This window comes from Falco biarmicus, chromosome 7 (assembly GCF_023638135.1).
Source record: "Falco biarmicus isolate bFalBia1 chromosome 7, bFalBia1.pri, whole genome shotgun sequence".
Taxonomy (NCBI): domain Eukaryota; kingdom Metazoa; phylum Chordata; class Aves; order Falconiformes; family Falconidae; genus Falco; species Falco biarmicus.
Genome location: NC_079294.1, coordinates 56,665,203 through 56,681,932, shown reverse-complemented (window position 1 = coordinate 56,681,932; position 16,730 = coordinate 56,665,203). Strand labels below are relative to the sequence as shown.

The window sequence follows — 16,730 nt, the reverse complement described above, 5'->3', positions numbered from 1 at the left end:
GACATGTAATTACAAACGTCACTAAGGCTGAAGAGGGAGAACATCGTGATGTCTCTGGAGGAGGGGGAAGAGGCACCTCCTGCCACGCATCAGTCATCAACTTCAGGATGCGGCTGAAATCCCTCAAAAAATGATGCCAGGAGAGAAAGCGCGGGCGGCAGGTTTGCAGCAGTGAAGCCCCGCTCCTCGCTGCCCGTGCGCAGGCTCTCGCTGGAGGTTATGGAGACACCGCTACCGCCAACTTCATCCACACTGTGCTCTCATTGACAGGCAATCTCGGGGTCTTAATTGCCAGGCCCTGCTTCTGTCTTACAAGTGTTACTGTGATCGGAATTTCAAACAGTCCCCGAGCAGCCCTTAGTCATAAAATCTATTTCTAGGAGATAGCCAATCTCTCCCCCTCCCCCACAGCCAGGACAGCTGGTTAATAGACTGAAGGAATTCATCGTAACCGCTGGGGACCCAATTAGCAGAATGAACTTGGGTGAGGGGAAAGGGAAGAGGAAATGCCAGTCATTTCCTACTTACCATATTGAACTGTTGCTGCAGTTTTTCATTGGCATAGTTGATACAGAACTGTTCAAAGCTGTTGATTTCAAACGTCTCAAATCTAAAATATGCAGATACTCAAAATCACTAGTGCAGCAAAAACCCCCAGATTAAATGACCCCATAATTTTACATTCTTTCCCTCCAGTTAAATGCATTGTACTATTCCAGGCACAACTAACCACAATGAAGCAATGAAGCACACAAGGAAATCGCAAATTGGAGTGTGCGGGCAATTCAGCGATGCTCCCTCTTTGGACAGGGATGAGTAACACTGGGAAGGGACTGATGCTGCTGGAGAGCATGTTAGTTATCTCTGTCCTCTCTAGAAGTGACACCCTGGAGGAGCCGTGAGATGACAATTCCCTTGTAACTTTCCCATATGCAATACATAAAGGAACTACCAGCAGCAAAAATCTGAAATCCCACTATAAATGTCAAACCTGAGAGTCAAGACAAAGATCTTAGATAGCATGTCAAAACTAAACACCTACTTCCTTCAGCTGAAATAAGCAGCTGGTAGGGTTTGGGGGTTTTGTGTAATCCATGCAGCGCTACATAAAAGACAAAGATGCTTTGCAATCAGATAGTTATGCAAGAGGTGTCATATCTCTGACAAAAAGACTCACCCATAAATGTCTAACACTCCAATGAAAGAATGCTGTTTTACAGTAGCGTGAAGGGCTTTGTTCACATGATCTACTATCCAGTTAAAGAGATTAGCGTAGATATGTTTGGCAAGTGCATCTCTGGCATTGATGGCATGAAGTTTAGAAATTGGCTTGATGTAGGTTTCAGTGGCAGTTGCGAGCTTCCTATGGCAAAGCCAGTGGGCCATCTCGTCGTACTCCACCCCCATGAGGTCGCAGAAGATGGTGAGGGGTTCATGCTTGGGCTAATAAAAACAATCTCATTAGGTCTTGAAACAGTATTACCAATAGCACACATCCAATCATGCAATCAGAACTGCCTGCAGTGATCCAACAATAAACAGCAACAGCAGCTTCTTCAGGTCTTCCTCATTACAAACGTAACAAGTTCCCTACCCACTTCTCACATTCACATTGCTGAAATAAATTAGTGAATCACAGTTTCTCTAAAGGCATTTTACTATACTTGTGTTCACCAAAAAGCCACACACATGAAACCTGCAACCCTCCCAAAAATGAATCACCTTGCTTCCCAGGGATGGACTTGATATTTTGCATTCTTATAACTGTCTCAGTTCTGAGTGAGGAAGCTAGATAAATGCAGAGGACAGGACATCAGCTGTGTGCTGGGGACAGAGTGGACTACAGCTCCTGAGTGGTGCTCTCGTCTGCTCATACACATCCACGGCAGGGAGTGACGGGCAATGGGGCACTGCAGCCCAAGCCAAGAACAAAGAAGTACGGAAGGGCTTTAGTGCTCTGCTCTCAGCATTTAACACAGTACGTGCTCAGAGAATTCTGGAGACAAACATTAAGAGCTTAGAGCACACAAATGATGTTCTCCAACTCTCAAATTGGACTGTACCAGGGAAAAATTGGCCTTTGTTTAACCAGGTAAAATCAACTAGTAAGTCTTGCACACCAAGATGGATATATACGATTTCTGCATAAAAATCCGTGCAGTGCATTCACCACTCAATGAGTTAAGATACTACACCTCGTGACTAAAAAGCAAATTGACAGCTAGAAATCAAGGAGGACAGACAGGTCTTCCCTCCTAAGGAACTCTCCTAACACTGCTTCCTCATCACGTTCACTTTGCACCCAGTGGCTCAACAGCACGCTGACAAGAGGCGTCTTGACAAGAACAGATTACAGGGGACTGTTACTACATGCCCGGTAGCTTCAGGGTACATCAGCTTTATCCTATTTCCACATCCTTCTGACTTCTCTGGGGCTTCTTCCAGTCCTTACAGCATACAGGTCCCATGCTAGTGCTGTTACACCTCCAAAATCCAGTTATCTGAGCGTGTCTTCTTTCAGTTTAGCCATACCACTTCAACTGGCTCAGAAGAGAATAATAACATAATAATGACTACTGCATAAAGGAGTGTCGCATTAACGTTACTCAAGCTGACATTAAACAAACTGATTCATTCACATGGAGCCCTTCGCTGAGCTCCCTGAAGCACCACCATTGCATCACCACACCAGCGCTTCATGGCGACACAGCTCTGCAATGACACAGCTATTGTCAGAGAACAGCACAGCTCAGGTAGCGAATGCCATTGAGCAGATATTCAGTGGCGCTTGCTAGACATTTACCAAGTCAGGATAGGATTGCACAGGAACTTGCAGCTTTGTACTAGCTCATTCAGTGGGATTCCTGCATTGGAGATACCCATTACAACACAGGCTGGCTCATCATGTCCTGGGGCTCATCAGCTTTCTACCTGTGATCATTAAATGAAACTTTCTTTGTAGTGAAAACCTTTTTAAGATACACCAAGGAGCCAGACTTGCTGTGGTTTCACAGCAGCTATCTGTTAGATCCCATGGACAGAAGGTGTCAGACCAGGCACGCTAATCATCTGTGGCCCAATGAAGGGCCTCTTGTCTCAGCTCCAGCATCTGCTACTGTATATTCGTGACAAAGTGACTGATAGTTAAAATCAGAAAAAAACCACCTGCAACTGTTGCTACTCTTTTTAGAGAAAGATGAAGTAGCCCAGCAGTAGACATTCAAGGAAAGGCAAAAGGAGAATCCGGTCACTTGGCACTCTTCTCTTCCTGGGATTCACAAGTCAGATCTTTTTTGTTTCTCATCTCCAGAATACGGACTTCAGTAAGAAGCCTTGGTCCTCACTGAATGAGGGTGGGTTTTTTCAGATCAGACTATGCAGTCCTCATTGCTGACCTCCGCAAAGGTAAAGAAAGACTGGTAAAACCACAACACTTAGCTGAGTCTCGTGAATCATATCTGTATATCCTATGCTCATGTCTCAACACCCCAGAGGACTTTGTGAAGCATTTGCTTTGCAATTATTTAAGCCACTTTGGCATTTAACATTAAAAAACCCCATCCTGCAAAGCACTTGCTGTGGGCAGGGAACATATTCATGTAGGAACATAACGATCTAGACACCTGCCTGGGACTTGAAAGCTAGCCTGCCTTGGTAGACTTTTTATGGAACAAATTTAAGGCAGCCCCTGTTATAATACAGAGAGTACTGTCTAAAGTTTCTAAACTGAGAGTAGTTGAACCCCACACAGAAGGAACTGTGAAAATGCTAACAAATCAGAAATAAACACATTGCTTGCGTTTTCATATTGTTACTCTTTTTCAGAAGAGATGCCCGCAAACAAGCAGAAGGCAGAACCGCCAGAGTAGAAACCATGCCTTCAGCTCATCTACTACTCACGGGAACAGTGCAGCTGTCAGAATCCCGAGAAGCAAACTCCACGTTGCCCAAGTGAAGGATGCCAGCAAGGATTCGAAAAATTCCCATCTGGTAGGAATCACTAATCCCTGAAAAATGATGAATAGAATGCTTTGAATGAAGAGGGAAATGAAGAACCATGAGCTGCAGTTGAAGAATTTTAAGAAGAGAAAATCGGTGACCACTGTGTGCTTTTTTCAGAGACTTTGGCATTTGACAGTACTGCTTGGCTCCACTTCTATTAAAAACATTTTACAACCAGACGCAAAAAAATCCATTAAAATGAACTATTTAATTTGCTGTTTCAAAGTGCATTGTCAGTGACCTCCAACATTATATGCCACACCAAGGGAATCCACTGATTCTGTTCATATGTGTGTTCCTCCTACATTAGATAATGTGATTCCACTGCAATTTAAATACCTTCTTAATGTGGTAACAATATCTCATTTCCAAGGTTTATCAAACTCCCCTGTTTTTAAACGCAACAGAGTAAGAAGAAAATACACACAAACAATGTAGAAAACACTTGCTAGTATATCAGATTTAGGATATGACTGTGTTTTACAAATTACCTAGCAAAGTGCAGGCCTGCCTGGTGTTTACCATTTCCTTAGCATCATCAACACCATCAATCACAGGGCTTCCACCTTGCTTCGTATAGTGGAAGTAATTTGCATTCTCTGTAAGAGAAAAAACAAGTCTTATACATACACTGATGCAGAAATTCACAGCACATCTGTAAAGCTGTGTAACGATTTAAGTTGCTCTTGGCAGAATCCATGATTTCAAATACGTCAGTATATTTTTGCCTTCTGGCTCATAGGACCTATTTATTCTGGAGAAGGATTTTTTCAAGATTTAACAGTGTGAGTAAGTTTTGTTAAGCTACGTGGTTCCTACAATAGGCCCTCAAGCATATGCTCAACCTAACCTTGGCTCAGACTTCCACACCTGTGGAACGATCACTTTGGAAGCAATTCTTCTCCAAGTCTGAGCCAGCCACCCAAGTGGTAGGTGCAGAGCTGACAGCAGCAGCCCTTTGGAATGACATGACAGATACCATTATGCCATTATGGCATCAGGATTTTAAAAATTCAATTTTGCCCATTTTCTTCTTGTTTCCAATTCGTCATCTGGTTTAGTCTTATGATCTGTGATCTTATGATCTGCGAACCGTTCTGGCAGAGAAGTCGTGGCTGGAGAACTGATAGCTTCATACGACTCTGGGGACAGGACTAGGCTTCGCTGGGAGAGCAGTAACTGTACCCAGGTACTGTGTAAATTCCTACAGCTTCAGTAGCCACGCTTCCAGCTGCAGTAACAGACTCCTTTTCTTCTGATCTGCTAAGGTTTCAAGAAAGCTGTAAGATGACTCTGCTGAATGGCTTCTTTAGTTATAATTACATCAGTTCCTTTCTTTCCTGTGTCAGCAGATGCAAATCCTAAATGTGCCAGAACGGTGCAGAAGAGCAGAGAAACACTTTAAAACCAGAACGGTATTTCAGAAATCAGCACTAACAGGCTGTGCAGTTTTCCCACTATGAAGCTAACTTTTAACAATACAGAAGCAGCACTGAAATTCATGTTGAATTTTGAAAACAATGAGGTGATTGCCTGTCCCAAGGTCATCATCATGCCTTTCTTGTATGAAGTGCCAGTTCCCATTAAACGAGAAACTTTTCCTTTATCAACATTTTAATTTGAAAAATGAAAAATGTCACTTATCAGTTTTGTGATCACCCTGTTAGCAGAGGTGGCAAAGTAACTGTTAGTAACAGCCCAAGTGAAAGTATGCAGATGCAAAATAAACTTTTCAGGTGCTCATACCAGAAATGGTAAAATTCTCTAGTAGCTGGAGCTGTGAAAAAAAGTTTTAAAGGACCAAAAGAAGAGAATTTCACCCTCGCCACCAGAAAGCTACTCTGGAATCCAGGCCGTAGTAAGTCCTAGTGATTACAACTGGAGTGTATCAGACCATGCAGAATAAGACAATCATAAGACAATCTGTTACTTTAGTATTATCTAAAAAACACAAAGCCTGAGATCTGCCATTTTAGTTATTTTCAATGTATTTTAGTATTTGAAGGTTTAAAAGTTTAGAATTTAAAAGCCAGCCATTCTTTTGGTTCTATGGCTCAAAAAGCTCACAGATGCTGCTTTGTACCTACAATTGCACAACACAATGAATGTGAATTTCATACCTAATCGTAGAGTTTTAAACTCAGGTAATGCTGCAGAGGCACAAAGTTGGTAAAAGATGTGGTAATTTCTCTCCTCTTCTGCCTTTAAAAAGAAAGGAATTGATTATTTCTCACAACTTAACAAGTGCCAGAAACATCTGTGAGTAGAAAAGAATTACTATGTTTAATGCTTTCTCTGGCATTACCTTAAAGAGCATAGAAGCCACATGGGAGAAGGAAAGATAAATCAGCATCTACCATCCCCTTCTTGACTAATTTAATCCATTTTCACCAGCAAGAAGCATGTGGACATTTTAATTTCAAAAAAAGTGTATGATTTCACTTTTCAGAACTGTGGATTACTATTAAATATAGCTCAGCATTCTATGGGTGGGTGAAATGATCACACTTAAAGGCTCTTCATTTTCCAAAAATAACTAATACCATTTGCCTCAGCATTTATAGTAAGCTGGTAAGGGGAGTATCTTTCTTGCCAAGGCAAAGCTGGAATTTTAAAATGAGGGACAAAGACAGCTCAGAAGGGTATGACTCATGACCAACACCATAATTCTGAAGTAAATTTTGTAAGCACAAGATCATCATCTAGTAGTGCGCTGAAAGTATTTCATGTTTAAATACTCAGCCTTTATAATACACATTTTACAACTACAAATAATTCATATAATGAAGAGCTGACTTGGTTTTCCTTCTCCACCCCCCCTCCCCACAAGTGCCATATTAAAAATACGCTATTACACCAAACCCTTAGGAGAGATAACTAATATCAGCAACAAAAGTTTGTTTGGTTTTTTTTTTAGCATAGTCACACAAATATACAATAAGACGACTCCATCAGTGTTACCTGAAACACCACTCTTGATTTTTCCAAGAGGTAAGTTCTCATGTTAGCACCAATGATGCGATACCTCTTATCAAAACCAATTTCAATGTATTTCCCAAAGCGACTGCTGTTGTCATTCCTCGTAGTTTTGGCATTTCCAATAGACTGGAAAAAAAGGCATATTGTAAAGGTTTAACAGCTTTTAGAAATTATCAGATCTATTTAATGGTCTACATGGCTCATAAACACTTAACAACATTAATTTTGTCCTGGTTTCAAAATAATCAAGAATTTAATAAAGAAGGATCTCTGCCTGGTCAGAAAGTTACATCAAAATATGGTTATTTCATTAACACAGGATCGGGAGCTCATCTTCCTAGCAATGATTTCATTTCCACATAGTCTTAATTTTGCAGCTAAAAATCCATTATTGCTCTCTGAAATCTTTTAAAAGCATTAAAAAAGTCTAACAGAATGCTCACATACACCCAGATTTCTTCTAGGGACTTAATAAAACTGTAACAATTATTTCACACTGTATATATTCATATATGCATGTGTACAGATATATCTATAGTACCTGCAACCTCTGTAAGTCTATCTAACATAAACCCATAGTCCAGCACACAGCCTCTATGTTCTGTCTAGCTAACAATTGTATTATTATTATTATTACTACTACTCCTACTTCTACTCCTCCTCTATAATCAACCACATTTCCAAACTACTGCAAAGATATCATTATAAAATATTTACTGTGTACTTAAACATAATCTAAAAGTTAACATGTACAGATTCATGTAATTTGTCTGAAACTGAATCCCTTCCACAGCAGCTTGGTTACCAACTCAGACGCAATTGTCAATGCTGCCCCATGTGCCTAACTTTCTTAGATTAATTCAATACAGCTTCACACACAATAAATGATATTTAATCTATTTCCTCTGTAGTACGTGGCCTTAGGATGGCCAGGGCAAATGATGACTGTGGTTCCTAAATGGGCTTGGTGCACCTCTGCCTTACCTCATCAGCGTGAGGATTCACCCTGCAACACGTACCAGCTGGATATAGCAGAATTCAAGACATGCAAATCACAACATGCTGAACTTCAAAGAAAAGCATTTTCTCTTCTCATTTAGGTCATGTTTTAGACATCATGTAGCAATTTACCTCCCCAAGACATCCTAAAGATACCTCTGTATCAAAAGGAATGGCATTTGGAGTAATTCAGGTACAGCACAGTACCTTTTGTCAAATGCCACTTGGTGTATATTACCAAGTACCTAAGTCTGAAGTGCACCATAACTAAAGAACACAGAGTTGTACCTATGTCCTAGTTTCCTAGTTCACGTAGCCATTCACAGGAACTCTGTACTGAAATAAAACTTGGGAAAAACAAATGAGAGCAAACAGCCATGCTGACTATCAGTATTCCAAATCTGTAAAGAAAAGGCCAGTGAGTCAGTGCGGGCTAGCAGGGTACAGCATGGGAAGTGGGGATCAGACCTCCAGAAAGCCCCCTGCAGCAACAGCAGTGCGCACGCCTGACCCAGCAGGTGCCCAGGTGGGTACGAGGTGAACAGCTGCCATGAAGGATGTAAGAACAAACTGCCTCCCTGCAGTTCTAAGTACGGAGAATTCATTCAAACCGAACATACAAAGACTGCATTTCTTGTCTTTTAAAAATCATTGATACCGTGATATATTTTGTTGATGGTGGTAGCAATATAGTATTACAATATTTTCAGAAACCAATTATTACTTTGAAAGGTATTACTTATAAAAACGGTTAAGAAAGTCTTTGGCATTTTAAGATTGCTTACCAGAGTACATACTAAGCTGTACAATTCACAGAGCTATACAGGGTAACAACAAACCATGAGAGGCAGGAAACCACATACAAAGACATTTTTTAAGACTTGACAATTTCTACAGTTGCAATAGGAACACTGTATATAGTTATTGACTACAAAACTAATTATTCAAATAGTTGCTAGAAATGCAGAGTGGTCACTTGATATTACAGAGTATCTAGCAGGGAAAGATCATGCCAGAAAAAATTCTGACACTAATGATTGTAGCTCATAAAACGCTGATATTTAGGTTGTCCAAATAGAAATAAAAAAAAAAAATTGCCATCTGCTCCTTAGACTTTATGATCAACTTAGGACATGAGGATTTTCCTGTTTCTAAAATGAATTACTTATTTCTTTCCAAATTGACAGGTGTTAATTTGTATTTTTACTGATTTATCAACTGAAGAGTTTGAAACATTAATTTTGCTACCATAGAGTCTGTCTCAACACCAGATTTCACAACACTCACTCTAAAGCTTGGGGTTCAAGTTAAAAGGGTAACTTTCATCTGATTACAACAATGTTTATATTAATTAAAATTTTAGATATATACAGGTTCATGAAATCGTTATCCTTAGAAAATTCTTTTAAAAAATCACCACCATTGTTTTTTAGTGGATAAAAACCGGTGTGGATGGCAAGTTCATTTCCAGTCCTCAGTTTAAATTTCCTTGCTTTGGAAATTAAATCAGACAATTAGTTGTGAGCTGATGGCTGCTGATTGGGAGATGGGGTCCAAGGAGTGAGAGACAATAATGTTTGGTTTAGGCTTTGAGACCAAAGGAAGCGACATAGGGAAACCTGCAGCCAGCCTTTATTTCACCCAGCAAACACAGCAAACTGCAGACCCCCCCTGCAGAGTCTCTCGCTGCCACTCACTCAGCAGACAGTGAGGATGCTACGCCTGCTTGGCCCAGGTACCACCTCGGTGGCATGCAGGGGAAGGCAGAGGGGGTGTTCGGCACCCCAAGTTCTGTTAGCCACGCACCCAATCTCAACGTGGCCAAGGATGGTATGACGCTTACTGCAAACTGAAGCGGTAAAAGGAGTACTCTGGGATGAGCTCACGCCTACAAAACTGCCATTGCTGCCCCGGGCCAGGCTGCTCCCAGTGGGGTAGATGCAGCTCAAGGAAAAGATCAGCTGCCCCAGCTTCCTCCCATGGCTGGACATTTGGATCCCTCAACAGCAGAGCCCACTGCCCATCAGGGCACAGCTTGTTTTATCCCACAAAACAGTTTCAAAACACCACACAGCACCACAAACCAGGCACAATTACCTTGTGACAGAACACACACAACTGTGATGGGACACCTATAGTTTGAGCATCATGAACTCCTCATGCCAGGAGGAAAGAAGGAATAAAACATAGTTCATTTAAAAAAATACCCAAGAAAGAAAACAGTGGCTGCATTTTGCATTTCATGTTTCACTGCATGCACTCCATTTACCCATGTCTGTCCACTAATACTTCACACTATTGCAGAGTCACTAAATATCTGCCAAAGCATCTGTTGTGTGAAGCATTTTCTTAGGTTTTCCATAGGCATGCACATGTGCATTTAAAGCAGTATTCATATCAAAATTACTTTATTATGTGAATAACTTAACAATACTGAAACATTACCTCCCACCTTCTTTCAGTCTTTCATAAATACTACATAAAATGATGCCTGAAGCACCACCTGGTAAGTGGACTAAACCCAAAAATTTAAAATATATTTATTCTAGGTTCTTTGCTCCTCAAAAAAAGTATGGATTGCTCTCTCTGTTGAATGCTTATGTTAGCCCCAGAATAATAACTGCAGCTGGAGGGTGAGGGTTAGTGCAGTAGCTCTTTTACCTCCATGATGGGGTTGGAGGCTAAGACTTTCTCCTCAACATTGGCTTCACTGGCAGATCCACTGACTGTGGCAAAGTACCTCATGGCATACTTAGCAGAGACGGTCTTTCCGGCTCCAGATTCCCCACTGACAATGATTGACTGATTTCGCTCATCTCTGAAACACAAAGACATGTTAATCACCAGCTGTCCTCTCAAGGAGATGTATTTTTTGTTTCCCCAGCTTGGCAACAACCCTTCCACCATAAATGTTAGCAATACAGCAATAATGTAAATGCATGTGGCAGAAACAAGGCTGTTAGTGACCAAGCTGCCTGGATGGCTGACTGGACTGCCTGCAGCCAGGATGCTCAGTCGGGATTGACGCTGCTGCAACAGCCCAGCCAGCCAGCAGAGCTGCTCTAGAAAACCTGGCTACTGTAAAGTACCTGTTACCACTACTCACTACGTGCTTCTGCAGCTACTTCTATCCAGAGTCTGTGGTGCAGCGCCCCACTACATTATCAGTGCTCATTAGTAAAGATCATTAATGCCATCTTACAGATCGAGAAATCAACAGCAGAGTCAGCAACAGAAACCTTTCGTCCTTCTGATCTAATCACCAGCTTTTCCCAGAATTGTTCTGAATCTGAAAAATTCAAGCAGGGCTTCAGCACACAAATTCACAGCTCTGGAGCAAAGACAATCCCTTTGTTGTGAAGTAATTTCTTCTCATTAAAAAAAAAATAAATATCTCCATTTGCTACAAAAACAATTTTCTCTCATCTCAAAGACAGCTCTATCCATAAACTCCAACTGTATGATTAATAAACATGCTACAAAATAACAAGGATAGAAAGTAGCATTTCTGTAGCCTGAATCTTTCAAAATAAAACCACACATGCTTTATACAGTATTTTTTATTTCCAAAGCAAAAGTTAAAATGAATGATATTTCAAAATACACCTTTGGGCTGGATGAGCTTAGCTCTATCTCACATACTTGGAAGTGGAGAAAGAAGGAATAAAATTTTACCCCAAAGCTTTACAGAGCTGGGGCTGGAACACAGAAAGTATAGCCAAGCCCCAGACGAGGCTGCGCTTACAGCACTAAGTAACGGAGCGAAATTTCAGGCACACACACGTTCAGGCAGCACATACACAGTCTGCATGGCCTTCAAATGCCTGCTGAGGCCATCAGTAAATGCTATGCAGGGAAAGCAAAGAAATATGCATGGAAAAACTGTTTGTGCTTTCTGTAACCTAAAGGTCCTCCAGAAGATCTGATGTTCTATTTTTGAGAGAGTCAAAAACAAGCATGAAGCTAAATTACAGATCACATTGTCACTCTCAAGCTGTTACCTATCTTCAAAAATATCGCCAAGCCCCCAGATAAGAGCAAAACTCCAGCATGTACTTTGTGTGGCACAAAAATGTAGGATAGAGGAGCCACTGGTTACGTCACACATCTCCAGGACAGTTTAACTGAATGAAGGCATCAGCTGAAGCAGATTTTCCCCATTTTGGTAAAAGGAAATTACTTGAAATGGCTGAGTGCTGATTTAAATTTAATAGGAAAGCGTTAAGAAGATCAAAGCAACCTAATTTTATGTTCTCAACTTCCATTTAACACATGCGACAGGTGCGAATGACTACAGCACAGTTCACACATTCGTACCTACCAAGCTGCCAGCCTGGGTGCGAAAGCTGTGGGAAAGCAGAACTATTCAGCTTGGTACCCAGCTGTGTGTAGTCCAGGCTACGAAGTCTGAACTGCCAGCGATGCCAGCCTTGGCCACAGGAAAATGAGAACACCTGCCAGGGAGCCCTCTGGTTCAGCGGCCACCAAGCCTGCCGTGCACGCATGCCTGAGGCGGCTGGCAGTGGTGATGAAGATTTCCAGCTGGGGAAGGAAGAAGAAACACTCTTGCTTCTTCCCCACTGCCCCTCCCATACTCCACCAGCAGTAGATAGACGTGCTTGAGGGACAGCCTGTAGCCCTGTACGTAAGGATGTAGTGTAGTGCGAGTGATACGGATACTCATGGTCAAGAAGAGCAGCAGAAGGACATGGGAGAAGTCCAACCGAATGCATAACATCTAGGTTTAAATGGGACAACCACTTTCCCTCTCACACAGACAGCTCCTGCAGTGAGTCAAAAACAGAGAACAATTTCTACATAGGACTGGCACTGCTCTTTTATTCCTCCTGTGCTCTTTCAAATCGAACAAAAAACCCCACACCATTCCAAAATATGAAACTGCTGCTCTGCTTTCAGCAGCTGCCTAACACAGCAGACAGGCAACAACATGAAAAGCTTTTCATTTGTAGATTACCAGCTCTGTTTCATGTATTAAATTTCATTAAATATATGAAGACTCCGGAAGCTCAAGTCCTATGAAATGTATCCTCTGATGATTAAGTTTATTAAAAATAAGAAAACAAAGTAATGCAACCTCAGTACTGCAGGCTTCTGATAAAACCATCAATAAAAAACTAACTCTGTTGCCAAGAGAGGAACATGGAAATGAAGGTGTCTCACTCCAACTGTCACATCCCCAAAGGACGTGTGTGAAAGCATGGAAAGGACACGCTGGATTTCCAGTCCCTAGTCCCTTCTCAGGAGCTCAGGAGCGGTAGGAAACACCAGGCTCTTCAGAGCACTGCAGAGGAGGGAGCTCCACATTTCCAATGACCGTAACAGAAAACTGAGGTTGAAATAATTTCTCCTTACGAATACTGTTGCTAATTAGCCTAGAGTTTCCTTTCCGCCACATCGTAAGATATGAAGACATACTCTCCTCCTTAGCACTCATCCATGTGCTCAGGAATAAGGAATCCATTATAATATTACTGTGTAAGTACATACACATATATGCTTTTCATAAATTTGCCTAGAGAAGATATGGCTGGCTCTGTGTGAGCTGCAAACATTGCTGCCATCTCTTCTGCAATGAGTATTTGTGTTTGCAGCAGCTACGGCTATCATGAGGAACAAAGGGCTCACTCATTGTCTGCAGCAGAGTCCTCTCGCACCGCCCTGCCAGCGCTCCATCCACACTCAGAGCTGCTCTTGTCTTCCAGAGTACATTAGTCCATTGTCTTGCTTTAACACACTGGAGTAACCATCCTCTAGCATATTATTCTTTCTGCTTTTTGGCAGAGAGAAAGGCAAACACTACAAAATGCCCAAGACCGCACTCGACATTTGAAGGAGAAAGGCCAGCATATCATGACTCCCCAGGCACACCAGCGGCAGGGGATGAGCTGTTACTGCCACAACAGTATATATATACCACTGGGCATATAGAGGTCCTACCACGGGCAGCAAGATACTTAGTCTTTCAAGGAGGATGGAGTAGTCCAGCCAGGCAGCTGTGTCCACTCAGCAGAGGGCTCTTTTATGTCATTAAACTTTAAGAGAACAAAATGCCACACTGAAAAGATAATCACAAGTAAAACAGAATCAAAATACCTTGGATAGCTTACGAAATGTGATGAGAATTATTTTTAATGGTTTGGTCTGTCTAAAATATAACCTCTTCTTCTGCCAAATGAAATTTTCATAATCAGGCTGCATTAAAAATAGAATAACATAAAACCCAAACCAAACCAAAGGAAAAAATCACCAGAAAACATAAGTAACAACACCTTGAGTTCTTTCCCAGGTATAAATAACACCTTTGGAGTTATTTATAGTTAGTCCCAAACCTTTAACCTGACATTGTGAGCACTTAACATGTCACCAGTCAGAAAAAAATCTATAATTAAAACTTTCAGCCAATGAAACAAGTAAGTAGGGCAACAGCGCTATGTGTGACACCACTTTCCAGCCTGATGCCACAATCCATTATCTATGCCATAGTCTTCATCTTCTTGGAGCTTTTTCTCTGAATAAAGCACGTAATTAGATGATTTTAAAACGAAGATTATTTCTGAATGGAGGGAACATTTTAATTATCCTTTTACAAAGAGAAATGAGGGAAAGCAAGCTGGGAGACGAGAAGGTAGAGTCCTCTTTTGCCCAAAGGTGGGTAACTATCGCATCCTAGGAGACAGAACTACATTACAGTGACAGACACTAAGCCAAATCATCTTGAAAAGAGGTGTTTAACCCCGGCAGACTGAAACAGATTGACTGGGAGCACTTTACCATTCATGGAAACACACAGTATTACGTTCAGGCACTGGTCAGGATCACATTCAGCTTCTGCCATCTCTGACCACTGCAGCAGAATAAAGGAATGACAAAACTAAAACAAAACTTCCATTTTAAGATGACAGGCCCAAACATTTCACAAACCGAAATGTGAAATGATAGGCTGAGATTGCCTGCAGCAGCAGGGGACTTCATTCAGAAACCTTCCACATCCATTCTCTCAGACCTGTAATTCAAGAGTCACGCGAGGGCAACAGCTATTTCTTGTCAAATCAAAGAACAGTACCACACTATGGAATAAATAACTGATAATTTAAAACACTGTTATCTATCACAAAAACAATGCCGATGTCTAACTTTGAAAGGTAATACTCAGATGCTGTATCCAAGCCATACACAACTCCACTCCTTATGACAAGTAATGGCCACAGAACGAATAATAAATGTCACTAGTTTTTCATATAATAATTCCAGTAAAGGACAGAAGCAGATTTGTGAACAGGCTGGTAAATTATAGAGACGATTTTGCTTTACCTACAAAATTCTGTCCACAGACAGTATGCTTATGAAGAAAGTCACTGTCAGAGTGCCAAAACAGAATAGATGTAGACTTACCTAACTCCTGGATGCTTGAGATTACAACCTACATTCCAGCAGAGGGGTTTTTTATGCTTTGAAAAACCATTGCAAAATTCAACACTGAAGATATCTTCAGCTCAAAGGAGGTTCAGCACTGTGGAAAAAAGAGGGCTACAAACTGACTTGAGATACCTTATGTGCAGAAAAGGGTTTTGCAGAGTAGAATGAAATGACAATGACAAGAAACCAGAAGGTGGTTTAAAAAATATAGTTTTCAAGACCTGAAAAAAAACACCTTTATTGAGGATGTGCATGTATCTTAATGCAATAATTTTGATAGCATTGACTAATAGTAACTTTAAATTCTGCACTTCACAGAAATCTAAGATTTCTGTGCTTTCAGAAGGGCTCAGAATGAAGGAAACACTACTCCCATGAGGTCGCAGCCATCAGCTGCAGTAGAAGCATGAACAAGATGGGGTACCTTCAATGTGTAGAGAGTGCTGCAACAAGACTGACTAATCATTGATAGCTGTCATCATCTAAGGCAGCTTTTAATTATTTCAGTTGACCAATGGAAAAATTGAGGCAAAAAAAGAAAAAACAGTGCAAGAAACGAAACATTAAAGTTACTAACATTAAAGGCAGAGTTGTCAATTTTCACACAATTTTCATTCCTTAAGGTCACTACACCCACTGAAGCTGGCTCCTTCAAAAACCAAGCCAGCTTACTGCATCACAGCCATTATTTCCACAGCAAACTGTCCAAACAGTTCAGGATAATGAAGACATACAGACTGAAAAATCCCTACAGATATCTTTGTTTACCTTCTTTCTCTGTACCAATAGAAATCCCTCTCTTAAGCAGGAACGCTACAATGGTTCAAAACCTATCCATCAATAAGCATTTCAGAGGGGATTAAAAAAGCCCAGAGATATTCAATTTCATCATCAAAGCACAACATTGTTTTTGTGGGGTTTTTTTGCTTCCTATGACTGATGCATCAGATGTATCACTTGATCTTGTCCTTCAGACTCATGACTCCACAGCAAATAATGTCAAATAGATGTATATAAGCACACACACCACAAAAACATCTGCCTGGGAAAACAAATGAAAGGAATACAGAATTATTGATATCAACCTCAATATTCTTATCAACCCACTCATACCCAAGCCACCAACATCTCTGTCTGGGATAAGTGGATCATTAACAGCTAATTTTAAAAAGTTCTGATGTGGATTTTGAAACATTTGCCTGTGATGAACTACTTCAAAGTTGAGTTGTCTCAATGCCATGTAACATAGACGAAACTGGTACAAAAGATCAGAGTGAGATATCCTTAATATAAAATGCAGAGACCAAATAACA

At 41.0% G+C, this 16,730-nt stretch overlaps 1 protein-coding gene across 9 annotated transcripts in view; it reads right to left on the bottom strand.

Moving 5' to 3' along the window:
* The window catches only part of MYO5A (myosin VA), a 103,323-nt gene that overhangs the window by 47,870 nt on the left and 38,723 nt on the right, over window positions 1-16,730 (bottom strand). For 8 of the 9 annotated variants that reach the window (XM_056345905.1, XM_056345907.1, XM_056345909.1 and 5 more), the window contains exons 5-11: window positions 10,642-10,798; window positions 6,964-7,107; window positions 6,123-6,204; window positions 4,494-4,601; window positions 3,901-4,007; window positions 1,178-1,443; window positions 529-610 (exon numbers count right to left, since the gene is read on the bottom strand). In XM_056345905.1, the coding sequence (XP_056201880.1) occupies window positions 529-610; window positions 1,178-1,443; window positions 3,901-4,007; window positions 4,494-4,601; window positions 6,123-6,204; window positions 6,964-7,107; window positions 10,642-10,798 (946 nt within the window). The remainder of the gene's footprint in view (window positions 1-528; window positions 611-1,177; window positions 1,444-3,900; window positions 4,008-4,493; window positions 4,602-6,122; window positions 6,205-6,963; window positions 7,108-10,641; window positions 10,799-16,730) is intronic. The other variant, XM_056345913.1, reaches the window with a different exon arrangement.